The sequence below is a fragment of the Mastigoproctus giganteus genome, chromosome 6, assembly GCF_048544385.1.
Source record: "Mastigoproctus giganteus isolate SK-2022 chromosome 6, ASM4854438v1, whole genome shotgun sequence".
Taxonomy (NCBI): domain Eukaryota; kingdom Metazoa; phylum Arthropoda; class Arachnida; order Uropygi; family Thelyphonidae; genus Mastigoproctus; species Mastigoproctus giganteus.
This window is the reverse complement of record NC_143580.1, coordinates 217459376-217474580: the sequence shown is the minus strand read 5'-3', so window position 1 is coordinate 217474580 and position 15205 is coordinate 217459376. Positions and strand designations below refer to the sequence as shown.

Genomic DNA, 15205 nt, shown 5'->3' with positions numbered 1-15205 from the left:
CATATAAATTAGAATAAGGTTATAAAATAAAATAATGCCAGCAGTACGGCAGGACAAGAGCGAAAAAACAAAATTAAACTTAAATTCAAATCAAACAGGGAGGGAAGAGAAAGGTAACAAGAATAAAAATATTGCAGCGGAAACTCTAAATTAATTTAGAAGATCTAAATATACGAATAATCATTCTTTGAAATTTAAAAGCCAATTAAATAGAAATTTAGCGGTGCCCCCTCTGATGGGCACCAGGTCCAAATTTATGTGAAATATCACCAAACAGAGATTTAAACTACTACAATAAAACAAAACAAAAATAGACTGACCATTATGCCCCATCTCAACAGAGGACCACTCCGTTGAGATTTGCCACTCTAAATTTGCTTTTGTCAGTAGTGTGGCTTTGCACTGGAGTGTTCATGTCTGTTCTATTTTTGATTTTCGCTGCATCAGGACCACCGCTGTTCAATTCCCTGCATTGGCGATTCGTTAAATCTCCGCTGCAATATTTTTACTCTTGTTACCTTTCTCTTCCCTCCCTGTCTGATTTGAATTTAAGTTTAATTTTGTTTTTTTGCTCTTGTCCTGCCATACTGCTGGCATTATTTTATTTTATAACCTTATTCTAATTTATATGACTATATATATATATATATATATATTTTTTTTTTTTAACATATCTAAAAAACCTTTGCCTTTTGTCAAAGAAATCAGTCTCACAGACTGTAGAGATCATTGTTAAGCTCTTTAATACTCATTTCTATTGTCCATTTCCCCAGCAGTGAAGTCTTGTTAACAGGTTGGGATATCTGAATGTTATTAGTGCTTTAGTAACTGATGTAATATCATTGTGGATGATCCCAAGTGTGTGTGTGGGGGGGGGGACCTTGCATGTCAATAAATGAACTTGTCTCCTGATTAGAAGCATTATTTACACAAAATGTCAAATGATAACTGATGTGGCATGAAGTTGAATATCCTATGGTACTTGCAAAATCATCATAACTGATATTTTCAACAGGAAAAGATTATGAAACTTCTTTGTTCTGAATTTTTAACAGCAGATTGGGTATAAACAAGAGTTGCACTCCCAAAAGAACTGATTGAAATTTGTCTTTAAGATCCCAGGATTTCTAAAAACAATAGTGAGCAGAAGAAACTTGATGTTATCTTTATGATCCAAAAATAACACTTCAGTTCTCTAAATGGGAGTTTTCCATGTCTCCAGGGCAAAAATTTGGATTGACAGGTTAAGTTATTCTAGAATTATATTTTCACTAAAAGGCATGATTTATTACAAATTTATTTCAGAGATTATATGTTTAATAGTACAGTGACTTCTTAATTTACGTGAGGGTTATGTTCCAGCACGTTCCAGAATTTCACATTATGAAAACCATACCATTGAAAAAAATTTGCAAACCATCAATAGTTCAATATACTCTCACGCTCTACCTCAAAACTACAGGGTATATGCTATCAACTCTGGGAGCCTAACTTGCCTTTATGCTCAAAAGTTTTTCTAATAAACAATCATTGGTAATTACGACATCACTAATTTCATGTAGCTCAGCCTCTTCTCAGCATGGAGAGTTTTTAGTCAGTAAAGACTGATGCAAAGTACCTATTCAATTCATACACAACATCGGCTATCAGCTGGGTTACCTGAGACTTTTTTCATACTTGGTGCACAAGGGTCTGATCTGATTAGCTCTTTTCCTTGTCTCTGTTCTTTGTTCTCTTAGCCAGTGCTTTCTCATAAGCAGCTGCAATTTACAGACAGTATACACAGAGCAATATGGTCTTAGTCGCTAATGCTCCTAAAACCTTACTACTACTACAACAACATAAGCAGCTTTGGCTTCCCTAACTTTATTTGTGGTACTAATACAGATCAACTTGACTGTTATGAAAAGTATTGAAGCCTTGAAGGCTTCAATACTTTTCATAACTATACCTTTCCCATGCCATCTTTTTCTGCTCTATTTGACTGGCCAGCTCTGCAGCCATCCATTTTAGCATTCTCCTGCTGCAGCATTTTCTTATATGTATGCATTCATGGCTTCTGTGATTTTTGTTTTAAAAGTATTCCATAATTCAAATGTAGTCTCTGTCCCTCAGCAATCCACCCAATTCATATAAGGTGCCTCCGTAGCCAGGTGGGCAGGAGCAGCAGTGCGTAGCACACGCTTCTTGATTAGACCGGGGTTCGAGCCCGTGACCACCAAATATGGAAAGGTCAGGGAATGACCACCGCATATCCCCGAGCAATATGGCCTTAGTTGCTAATGCTCCTAAAAACCAAATAACAAACAAACAAACGTAACTTCAGACTCTGCAGAATCTCTTTTCATGCTTAGGCTGTGATTGATAAGAAGCATGACCCCTCTACCCCTTCTATCTTCCCTATTTATTCCAAATACATTATACATAGTGGTAATGATATTCACAAGTAATTTCTGGGTGGCACCACGTTTCTGTTAGCCCTATTATATCAGCATTAGTTGCCTATCTCGGAGTTCAAAGCCAGCCATTTTATTGACAGCACTCCTGACATTACTGTAGACACAATTAAGACTAAATAATCCTATATGGTTTAATACCTTGACATACCTGTTGAAGTTATTTAGGTTTGTATCCCAAGCTTCATCTTTCCCCTCATTTGAAACTTTGCTACCCTCAAAACATCTTATCAGCATTGGCTGTTGTGACAATGAACAAATGATTGTTATTACAGAAAAAAAAGTGCAAAATACTTCTGGCAGACAGTGTGTCAGCATGTTGCGCAGTATTTAATATTTTAGGTTAACAAAATTGTGCTCTTTTTTTTTTTTTTTTAATGGAAGGTCCCCTCCCACTATATATATATATATATATTTATTATTATTATTTTTTTAATGAGCAGTTTATTGCAGAAATATCAGTAAAATGTAAACTGGAAAAAATTAATCTTTTTTATGTTTTAATATCTGGTGAAAACTTTCTAGATGCAAACTAATTACCAACATCAACCAAATTTATGGCGAGTAATAATTTTTGTAATAATTCTGTTTATTATTTTCAGGATGCAGACTGGTGGAGTTATGGTGTTATAGTATATGAACTGTTGACACACAGTTGGCCCTTTGATAACAATAAGTAAGCAATAAATATTTTGTTTTTCTGCTTTATATATAATAGAAAGAGGTGGAAAAAATTATTAGGAAAAATGTTTAACACAGTGGGTAAAATTTATTTATTTATTTTTACTTTAAAGAACTATTGTTTTTCCCTATTCCTTCTAATAATTGGTTCACTTCTTTACCTGATCGCACTAGTTTATTAGAAATTTTTTAGCCTTGTTATGTATGGGTTAATATACTTACACCAATATTGCAAGGATACTGAGTAAGGCTGAAGTTGTGGATAGAATGTCCATTGTTTGTCAATAATGGGGATGATGATGATTTCTATCCCACTTCCCAATTGCAACAGGACTTTCAGTGGTGCTACATGCGGTCAGTGAACCTTTCAGGCACGGCACCTCCGTAGCCAGGTGGGCAGGAGCAGCAGTGCGTAGCACACACTTCTTGATTAGACCAGGGTTCCAGCCCGTGACCACCAAATACGGAGGATGCAGAAAGGTCAGAGAGTGACCACTGCATATTCTTGGAGCAATATGGCTTTAGTTGCTAATGCTCCTAAAAAAAAAAAAAAAAAACTGAACCAAAAACCAATCATTCAGGCAGCTCCAGTGATAATGATATTCACAAGTCCTCGAGTGCACATAAATTCCTAGAGAGACTAGTGTGGCAGTTGGAGGGTAGCAATACATCTCCCAAGAATATTCCAAGCAGCTGTATAGCAGCAGCTAGAAACCCTTGGCAGCACACAAGTGACACTAATTACCAGACAGTCATGACCCATCCATGGTTACTTTCATAATAATGCCTAGTTGGGATGATTAAACAAAATTGTCTCATTGTAATTCAAATGGAAGCTCACTAAATGTATTTAATCCACCCCTTCTCTACCACTAACCCTGTGTGAATTAGTAGTAGGTGCTTTTCTTTCACATAGCAGAGGTTATGACATCCATCCATCCAGTTGTAATGCAAAACTACATACTGGAATTCAAAATATAACTCAGGGGGCATCATCATCCAAATTTGTTATGCTCAGTGGGTGTACAGATCACTATGATAGTACAATCATAGTCCCCTTGTACTAACCTTATTGCTTTCTTACCACAGTAAGGGATTTCCAGCCTATGAGTTATTTAATCGGGTCAACTTAGTCTCCATAATTAGCAGCCCATTGTCATTCGTTCAGAACCTACACAGTTGGCTCTCAACTAAAAGGTTATACCTTAGTATGTTTGAGGTGTCAACACTTATAATCATTCAGTGATACCTTAAGTGCTTTGCTGTATAATAGGTGCTCATTCTTAAGTGGTCAATATATGTGTGGTTTAAAAGTAACATGAAACGAAATCTTGGCACACTGATTGAACTTTGGGCTATTAGCATCAATGATTCATTTTTGTTTATAACTTGGTATACATTTTTATTTGTTTTGTGCTTTTACTGAGATTAGTTTTATTTTATATACATAGAATAAATTTTCAATAAAATTGAGTTTTGTTCTGATTTACTGCTCAGCCCAGAAGTAATTATTTGCTTTTGGGTACGAATTACAGACGTTTATTTTTCAACCATTATGTTGGAATTTTTGGAATGTTATTTCTCATCATTTTTGAAATTACAACACGTCGAATGGGCTCTCTCAAATATTGGTGGCAGCAAACTGTTAAGAAGGCAAGGAGTGGACATTGGAACTGAGAATAAACGATGTTTGTTTATTCCTGAAGTGCACATGCAGAGAGTGGATGACATTGTCTAGGGCCTGAAGCAGTAGGACAATGTGCAAAGCTGCTGTGAAATAGGGTGCAAACTTTACTCTCTGCTGTTATGGCAGGGCTTGGTGTTATGTCTTGCTTGCTATATATCATGATCCTCCCATTGCTAATACAAGGATATGAGATGCCCAGTGGTAATTTAAGAAATGAAGAGCTTATAAAGTTATTAAATTAAATATAGCAGGCCCTCTACCCATTTGGTTTATAAGAAATTTGCCAACAAAAAATTTTACTTTGGAAAAGAGTGGCTCTCACAAAAACATTAATCTCTAAAATTATGGTATTTACTTGTGCAACACAGGCAATAATTTTGCTATTCGAGGAATCCTTGGTGTAAAAATTTATATCCTTTCCACAAGTTTATTCACTTGCTCCTATTAATAAAAGATGGGCAAATTCTGTAGAAAAATGATACAACACAAAAGTGTCCCATTTAATTAGCCAAGTGTTAAACAGCAAGTATATGTAGTACACATATAGCAATTAGTACCTATTATGAAACCAGTGTTTTTTAAAAGAAATATAAAATTATCAAGTAGTGACCAAACAAAATTCGAACACTGTATAGTCTTGAGGCAAGTCAAGAAACATGAATTTTTTATATGGAATGTTATTACCACTGTTCCTGTGTAGAATCAAGAGCTACTGCTTTCTCTATGCATATCAGACAAACCATTCGTCTTTGTAATAAAGGTTACAAAGTTATATTTCATTGTTGGCATTAAATTATTTCAAAAGAATATTCATCTTTTACCTATTTCTTAGTTAAAAATGCATTTGCTGCCATTTATGATATAGAGAAGAAAAAAAAATTAAAGCATTCCTGTTATAAGTTTTATTTAACTACAGAAATCATATTTATATATCAAATGATGAAACACCTTAAGACTTTGCAACTTATTTTTTTTTTCCTTTGACTTCTCACTTTTCAGGGAAACATTAAAAAATGAACTGATCATCCCTCCAGAATTATCAAAAGATGCTTCAGATTTAATAGCTAGGCTTCTTAATAAGAAAAAATATGAACGCCTCCGATTTCAGAATGAGGGCATTAAATTTCATCCCTTTTTCAAGGTAAAACTATTTATCAATTTGTTTTTATGATAATATATATTCTGATAACTGAAATTGTCAAATTTGAACATGTTTTAATCGGTGCTGTGATTTTAATCCATGAATGGGTGTAACAATACCATTTGAGTGAGCATGCATTTTAGGTTATAAATCGTTTATACCTTCTATATCTAAAAATAGGCAAAAAAAAAAAAAAAAAAAATTGAAATTGGCTTTTTGATGTTATCCTTTATTTTAATACTGTGGTGGACACAGCCATGGGTAACGAATATTTTATAGAAAATTTATATTTCTTAAATTTTTTTTTTAATGTAGACACTACTTTATACACAGGCACTCCCACTCACATAACAGAGCTAATTGAATTGAATTGAAACTTTCGCTCATAAATGAGTGAAAGTTTATTCATAATACTTGCCCTTTTTTTTAGGGCAATTATTACAATTCGCTTCAAATAAAATGAACAGCATATAAACAGTTTTCTTTATTAATTCTAAAAATTTAAACATATTTGCAAGTTATATATAAGAAGATCAGTGTTATGCAAGTGCACCTGGTATAGAGTATACTTCAATTACAATATAATTAATGATGAAGTTCAAAAGGAAACACAATAACTGAGGAATAATAAAAGTAACATTGTCACTCTAACAGATGTGTTTTTTTTTTTTTTTTTTTTTTTTTTTTAATTTGAAAGGTTCTGGTATTATACAAGGGCACTTATGTTAATGGGTTAAATAGTTACAGTCTAATTGATAAGTAATTAAGTTTTCTTACAAAATAAATCCAATATAATTACAATTAAAACCAAATAGTTATATTACTATTTGGTTTTAATTTCTGCATATTAACAATAATTAATTAAAATGTTATTTTATGAATTAACTTATAAAAACACTTGACACCACTGGATAATAAAATGGTGCACTCCAGGCATGTGTCTGTGTGTGCATATTAGAAGCAGCAAAAATTTAACAACATAATCAGGAATTTAGCCATAGTTCTGCTGCAAAGGGAGAGAGAATTAATTCTTTTCTAAATAAATGTCAGAGTTGCATGTTAAGATCTGGGTGTGTGTAGGGGGGGAAATACCTTTTTCCTTCCATCTCAGTTTGGTAATTACAATCACAGTTGAAAAGACTTTAAGAATTCCTCTGGTGTCCAATAGGATTTGAACCCAAATGAGTAACAAGTGAGAACCACTATACTTCCTTGGTCCCCTGGGCTAGCATTTTCTACCCGAAAGTCTAAAATGTTGACAAAAATGATAATCAGGTTCCACTTGCAAGTCAAGTGAACTGAATTTCAGTGAAGTCTGATTATTCTGTGACAACCAGATTTTCTGTTTGCACTTTTATGATGGTAGGATTGTAAATAATCCTGGGCACACCTCTCCAATGTGAAAGGTGTGAAACGTAGCCTCTTAGTATACTGAGGTGACCACCCAGATGTGAACCATTGTAAGCAGTAGTCAAGGTGTTTGTGTCCATGCCACACAGAGGAATGACTCCCACCCTCCATCTCACCAAGCAATACTAGGTGGTAGATCACTCATCTGGTTCAATGCTACCACTTTGTTTATTGGAGGTTTGAAGTGGCAAAATCCATGTTTGGTTTCTAGAGCAAAGATCAAACAGCCCTTTTCCACCATGCAATACAATTGATGTCTTTTGAGGTTATGGTGGGTATTGTGACATTTCAAGGGTACAGCTCTGAAATGGTTTGCACAGATTTGCTGCTAGATAGTCTGCCAGACCAAACCTATTGGTAACTCTTTAGGAGACAATCAAGCATGTATAACTCCAGAACCTCACATCTGGAGGAATTTGGATGGTGGAATATGAATGAAGGTGGTCAGCAGACTGCCTGATTAACTTTTGTCACACAACAGATGGGCTTAATGATGAGCTTGACAAACCATTCAGAATCCAACAGACTTTGAGCCCACAGTAGTATATCCCTCTCAGCATCTGGTTAATGAGGGTGCTTCATGTTTGATTCTACTCCAGTCGATGGAAATTTTTCAGAGTATTTTTTTGTTCTTTGAGACTGCTAAATTGTGGCTTCTTTTTAGTGTTACTGAAAACTTTTGATAAAAACCATCATCTTTGTAAACAATAAAGCATCTTAATAATCATAAAATTATTCCACGAGAATATTTACTGAGAATATGCACTGGACTCATACTGAGAGTTGCTATTTCTTTAGGGATTATCTGGCTGTGCAAATTTGAGTGTAGATTATCTTTCTGATTACAACTGATATAATTTGTAACCCTTAGTAGGAGAATTAATTTCTGATTGCCATTTGGAGATGACAAAATGTTACTTTCTTTTTTTATAATACTTTGTTTTCATTGAGTTACTTGAAATATTAATAACTTCACATTTCTGTTCCAGGATATAAACTGGTCTCAGTTGAGAAAAGTTGCCCCTTTAAAAACTGTACATAGAAAGCCAACAGTATTAAGAAGAGCAAAGAGTGGGAGGTGCCATGCAAAAAGCAAGTTAGTAGTAAAATATAATGTCTAAAAGTGATTTGTTTTCATCTTATATCTTTGAATACTCCTAAGTTTTATAAATTATAACTAATAATATTTATTCAGAAACATTTGTGTGAAGAAATTAGAAAATTCAGATGTACAATCAATGGTCACTTTAATTAGCTACACCTAACTAATCGTGAGTAATACTCCCTTCAGCTCTCAGAAACCCGCCTGGATTCATTGTAGCATGGACTGAACTAGGTCAAAAGAGTGTTACAGGGATTCTATGTTGACTCAACTGTATCCACAGTTGCTCCAAATTGGATTATTATGGATCTCTACTCCAAAGAGTTTGTTCCACCTCATCCTACATGTGCTCAATTGGACTGGGAAGGCCACTGCAGTAGGCAGAATTCACTCTTTTGTTCCTTGAACCAATTCTGCACAATTCTGGCATTGGAGTGGCACATTATCCTGTTGAAAGAACCCATTCCAGATGAATGGATTGCAGCTATGAAAGGAGGATGTGCCTAGTTAGAAGAAATTTCTAGATAACCTGGATCCAAATTCTCCTCCACTGATATCAAGGAGCTTAACTCTTGAATGGCAAGATGAGTGCATGAATGCATTCAGTTTTTGCCATATTCTGGTGCTACCATCAGTGTGACACAACAGGAACTGAGTTTCCTCAGACCAAGTAACATTTGCCTAATCCTTCATTTTTGATATACCAGAACACACTGTAACAATACCTTCTTTTGTTTTGCTGACAGGAGTGGATTCCAGTTCAGTCATTGGCTGTGATATCCCATACATTTATTTATTTCGAATGCATTTCTAGTTAGGATCCTTGTATTTGACTTGTTAATGGCACCTGGCCTTGAGACTAACTAACTCAAGATACTGAGGAGGAACTCCAGGACTATCGACAGCTGGTCTCAAACCCTGCACACTCCACTCAGTACAGCTTTGCCCTCTTGCTAACATGGCTACTGGGGCCCATCCTGTCCATGACAAGGTATGACAAATTGTGTTGTGAAATGCCTGTTTGGTTACCACTGTTGTACTGGTTGTTATTTGACTGGCTGTAGCCTTTCTGTAACCCTACACAAGTCTTTGACCTGTGTTGGCCTTTCATTTCAATGAGCCATTTCTGTCATAGGATTGGCATTGACTGGATATTTGGTTACTGGACCAATCTTAATACATCTCAGACATGGTCACACGTGAAAATGCCAGTCTGGTTGCATTTCTGAGAAGCTCATGCAGTTTATCTGACGTAACGTGATGTTCAATGGGCACTTATTTTTTGTGTTACACTGAATTACACTCACAGCATCCCTTTGTATCTGTCCACTTGTTTGGTATTGTATAGTATGAATATGTGATGCTGTTCACTGAAAGAGGGTTCCATTTTATAAAAAGAGTAGCAAAAGGGGCTCCACATTGTAAATATAATTAGCATTAGTAGAGGTGCATTTGATGCAAGAAAGCAAGCTTATGCAGCATCAGCCAAAAAAAAACAAAAAAAAACCAAATAAATAAATAAAAAATAACCACTTCCACTTCACCCCTCTGTTCGTTCGAAATACCTGTCGAGCTGAGCCTTAAACTTATTTAGGCTATCAACTTCCACGACAAGGAATGGAAGTCTGTTCCAGCAACCAACCACCTGCTGGCTAAAGGCAAATTTCCTCACTTCTATCCTACATCTGTCTTTCCTCAATTTAAATTTATGCCCTCTCAGGTGATTATTCTGAGCAAGAGGAAGAATCCCATCAACATTGAGCATGCTGAAACCATACAAGGCTTTATACACCTCTATCAGATCACCTCGCCGGTGCCTAGTCTCCAGACACTGTAATTTGCAAAACGTAAGCCTTTCTTCGTAAGAGCACCCCTTTGTTCCATTCACTAATCTTGTTGCCCTTCTCTGTACTCGTTCCAGAATCTCTACATCCTCCAGACCTGTATACAGTACTCTAGGTGCGGTCTGACCATTGCCTTATACAAGGTAATAATCACCTCCTTATCCCTGCTAGAAAAATTCCTATATATCATTGACAATACACTATGAGCTACTCTTGCAGCCCTTCTGCACTGCTCAGAAAACTTCATATCTGCCTGCACAACCACCCCCAAGTCCCTTTCATTCTCTACCACTGCCAGTGTAGTACCACAGAGTTGATACGTTGTTCTGGGGTTGCTGTTTCCCATATGTAGAACTTTACATTTGTCAATGTTAAACTTCATTTGCACCTCTCAGCCCATCTGCTCAACCTTTCCAGATCCTGTTGCAGTAGCATAGTGTCAGTAGTGTCCTTGACAACCCTGCCAACCTTCGTATTGTCTGCAAACTTGGACATTAAGCTTGATATACCATCATCAATATCATTTATAAATACAGAAAACAATAATGGACCCAATACTGAACCCTGAGGGACTCCACTAATAACATTAGTCCACGATGAGCAGTGTCCATTGATTACCACTCTCTGTCTTCTCCCCCTCAACCACCCCTTTATCCATAGCAGCAATTTGCCTCCAATGCCACACTGCTCCAATTTGTGCAGCAGTCTTCCATGTGCAACAGTATCAAAAGCCTTTCTAAGATCCAAGTATATAATATCACAGTTATTCCCTGCATCCAGTTCTTTTGTGACTGCATCATAGTATCCAATCAAATTGATCAGGCAAGACTTCCCCTTAACAAAACCATGCTGTGTCTGAGCTATAACTGAAGTCTTGTCTAGATGATCCTGCAGTGCTTCTTTAACCAGTGCCTCCATTAATTTTCCAGGAACAGAAGTTAAACTAACAGGTCTATAATTACTTGTGTTGCCCTTTGATCCTCCTTTATGAATTGGGGTCACATTTGCACATCTCCAGTCCATGGGTACTTCCCCTGAGTCCAAGGAAGCTCTCACAATTATGGCTAAGGGTTTGCTTACTTCCTTTGCTGCTTCCTTTAATATAACTGGATAGATCCCATCCACCCCAGGTGCCTTTCTTGTATTTATCTTCAATAATTTCTCCTCCACTTTACTCTCAGTTATTGCAAGATTCTCTAGCTTACTGCCAGAGTTGAATACACCTCTGGCATTCTCCTCGCTGAATAACTCTTCATGTGTGAATGTCGATGCAAAATATTCATTCAGTTTGTTAGCTACCTGAGCAGGATCATCAACAGTTGACCCATCGATATCAAGTGGACCAATCTGATTCATTCCCTTCCTTCTAGAGTTTACATAAGTAAAGAACTCTTTGCTGTTTTTCTTTGCATCCCTTGCCAAATATTTCTCGTAATCTGCCTAACCTCCTTTGTAACTTGGTTACAGATCAACTTGTATCTATCATAGGCTTCTGTGTCATGTGTTAATTTGTATGTATCCCATGCATTTTTCTTCTCTGCCATATGTCTCATTAGTTCATGTGACATCCACTTAGGCCTAAACCTTGAACAATATTTCTTAGTTGGTATGTAAAGCCTAGTAGCTTCCAAGATAAGTTCTTTGAATGCTTCCCATTTTGAATTTGCTGTTGGTAACATCATCAGTTGGTCCCACTGTATAGAATTTAAATACTGTCTCAGTCCGTCATAGTCGCCTTTACGAAAGCAATAACCCTTCCCTTTACCCCTAATGGTAGTTACCTCTTTGAGAAAATCCCACTTCAGCACACTGTGATCACTGCCACCTACTGGTTCATTTACCTGCAGATTCTTAATGCATGAAGGATCACTACTGATAATCAAATCAAGAGTATTACTCCCTCTAGTTGCCCCCGAACATGCTGATGTAGAAAACAATCATCCAATAAATCCACAAAAGCCTTGCTAGTGTGTGTGACCAGCCCCCAAATTCCAGTCAATATCTGGGAAATTAAAATCTCCCATTATAAGACTCTCTGACTTACTGGCCCACTCTATTTCCCCGTACAGTTTCTTATTATACTCATCAGAGTCATTAGGCCTATAGCACACTCCTACTCTCAATTTTGATCTCCCAATGCTTATGTCACACCAAACTGACTCGACACTGCACTGTCCAGCAATGTCGATTGGCTTCACTTCCTTGGATTTTATGTATTTCTTAACTAATAGCATAACCCCTCCTCCCTTCCTATCCTCTCTATCCTTTCTGTAGACATTGTACTCCCCAAATTCCAGTTCTGCATTCCTTATATCTGTGTGACACCACGTCTCTGAAATCCCCACAATATCTGCCTTTGATGTTTTGAGCAATACCTCAAATTCATCAAATTTATTTACTAAACTCCTAGCATTGGTGTACACGCAAGTATACATGCACCTGTTCTTTTTCTTAGCTACCCTAACACAACCTATGTGTTTATTTGTACCCCAATGATTCCAAGCAGTCTCTGAAATATCCTGCATCTTATTTTCCAGGCTGCGGCTCATTCCAATAGAAGCAGTGCAAGAATCACTTTCACCTCTGCCAGTGGCTACTGTTAATCTATTAGTCCTTGTATCACCCCAATCTAGCAGTTTTCCGACCCACCTAACACTGCCTCGATAGCATCAGCAAACATTCATGCACCCTTTTTATTTAAGTGTATCCCATCCCTGTAGAAGTAGTGTCTCCTGTTAACAAGTACAGACCAGGCTGAAAAAAATTCTACCCCTTGAGCCTTGCACAATCCTTCCATGGCCGAATTGATCGACAGGGCTCTCATCATATACTCCCTCCTATCGTGTCTGGGCAGAATTGCAGACACTTTCAAATTCAACCCTAATTCACGGCTTTTTTTTTTTCAACAGTGACCTGTACTTGTTAAGTAATTCCACCGGTCTCCTACTCTTAATATCATGGCGCATTATAGCCCTAGCTGCTAATGCGCCAATAAAATCGAAATCAACTCAACTCAACTCTTAATATCATTAGTGCCAACGTGTACAACTATATCACCTTTTGTGCCCTTAAAAGATGATATCCGCTCTACAATGTCATCAACCTTTGCCCCTGGCAGACATACCCTGGTCCTGTTCCACCTATCCTTTTTACAAAGCATGTTTCCCGTTTCCCCGACAATAGAGTCACCAACAACTACTAGTTCCTTTGGGACCAGCGCATTCTGCCTTGGGGGCTGCCGCTGTGTTGTGCGATGACCAAGTGCAAGCTCTGGCATTGGTGTGGGCTGATTTCCTTACACTCCTTCTATCGCGCACACACAGAGACATCCCCCCCCATGGCAGTATCATGTCCCGTACCTGACTGCTCCACAAACATCAAGCAAGTAGTGCATTTTAATAGGCTGTGATTCAGAGGGCAGCTGCCCCCCCTCAGTTCTCCCCTGAGCCACAGCACTCCCATTAGCTTGATCCTTTTGCTTTGCTGCTCTGGTCAGAGTCATGATTTCAATTTAATTTCAATAAAATTTCAATTTCAGTACAAAATTAAAACCCTAAACTTATATCTCAACACAGTTATAACGCTATATTTATGGTTCAGTATCGAGTGTTATCTACGAAATCCCTTTATATAACTTCCGTATCAAGTTAAGCATTAATTATTTATTTTTTACTAATTATTTATGTTACATAACCCAAGTCGTTATATGTATAATTAAAAGTACAATTTAATTGACAATGAAGTTCAACAAGATTAATTATCTGATTAATTGACAATATTATGTACTATACTATACTATACTATATTAAGCTTATGCTATCTATTTCGAGATATTTTGTGTATTGCGTTACAATGGCGGCAATTATGAACGGTAAACACGTGGATTTGATACCCTTTCTGATACTAAGTAATACCTACAAAATCTCTATCTAAGTTACTTTAATCTAAGTATCATAAATAAGAATATAAAACTACTCTAGAAAATAAGTTAATATGCCAATTTAAGCTAATAAAACAGAAAATAAATCAGAAAAAACTTCTCTGTTCCAGGAGCGGCAAAAATGTATGTCCGCACAGGATACGCTCGTTCTCAAAAATTATAGTAAGAAATATGTAAACTGAAATTCATAAATTTGGAATATTAGCAGAGGTAAGCTACATAAAAAGTGAGTGTAATGACAACTATATAACTGATGGGGAAAACAGTAGAGGGACTAACTTGAGAGAAAGGATCTTTACAAAAAAATGGAAAACCAACCAGAACAACACATTATTTTCTTTTTATGCGGCTTGCCATTCTACTGTTCTTAATTTGAATCAGTTTGTTATATTTTGGCCATATGTAGCTGGAAATGCTTTGTAGCCACTGATGTTTGTTTTATTATAACCATTTTCCTTTATTCTTTCATTTTTCTCTGCTATTCATTTATTTTTTAAATGAAATAAGAAATATTACTTATTTTATTTTTGAATATTTTTGCTTTTTATTTAGCTTTCAAGATATATTGGAAATTACCAAATGTGACATTCATCATGGAGTTCTTTGAATAAATCTCAAATTGGAGATCACAAGAAATCATGGACAAAAGACATTTCATTGTTATCACAGTAAAAACTGGATAAATGACCATATCAGTTAATTCTAGCATTCTGCGCATCCTATCATTTAAACCCTGGATGAATGCAACCCGGTTAAGTTTTAAAACCGTATGGTCAGCATTTTTATGGAATTGCACCCAGATAAGCATCAAAAAGTGATGTTAAAATGTTTTCCAAATTCTGAGAATCTCAGAAAATTTGAGCAAAATTCAATCAAAATGTGAACTGGAATTAATGGATTTAATCCACTGCATTCCAACTCTTTTTATAATACTATACGAACTG

The 15205-nt window shown here is 36.4% G+C and overlaps 1 protein-coding gene across 1 annotated transcript in view; it reads left to right on the top strand.

Moving 5' to 3' along the window:
* The window catches only part of LOC150084974 (ribosomal protein S6 kinase alpha-5-like), an 88601-nt gene extending 73733 nt beyond the window's left edge, over window positions 1-14868 (top strand). The window contains exons 14-15 of the mRNA XM_090376416.1: window positions 3059-3132; window positions 14814-14868. Coding sequence (XP_090232542.1) covers window positions 3059-3132; window positions 14814-14868 — 129 coding nt within the window. The remainder of the gene's footprint in view (window positions 1-3058; window positions 3133-14813) is intronic.
* Window positions 14869-15205: the final 337 nt, after the last annotated feature.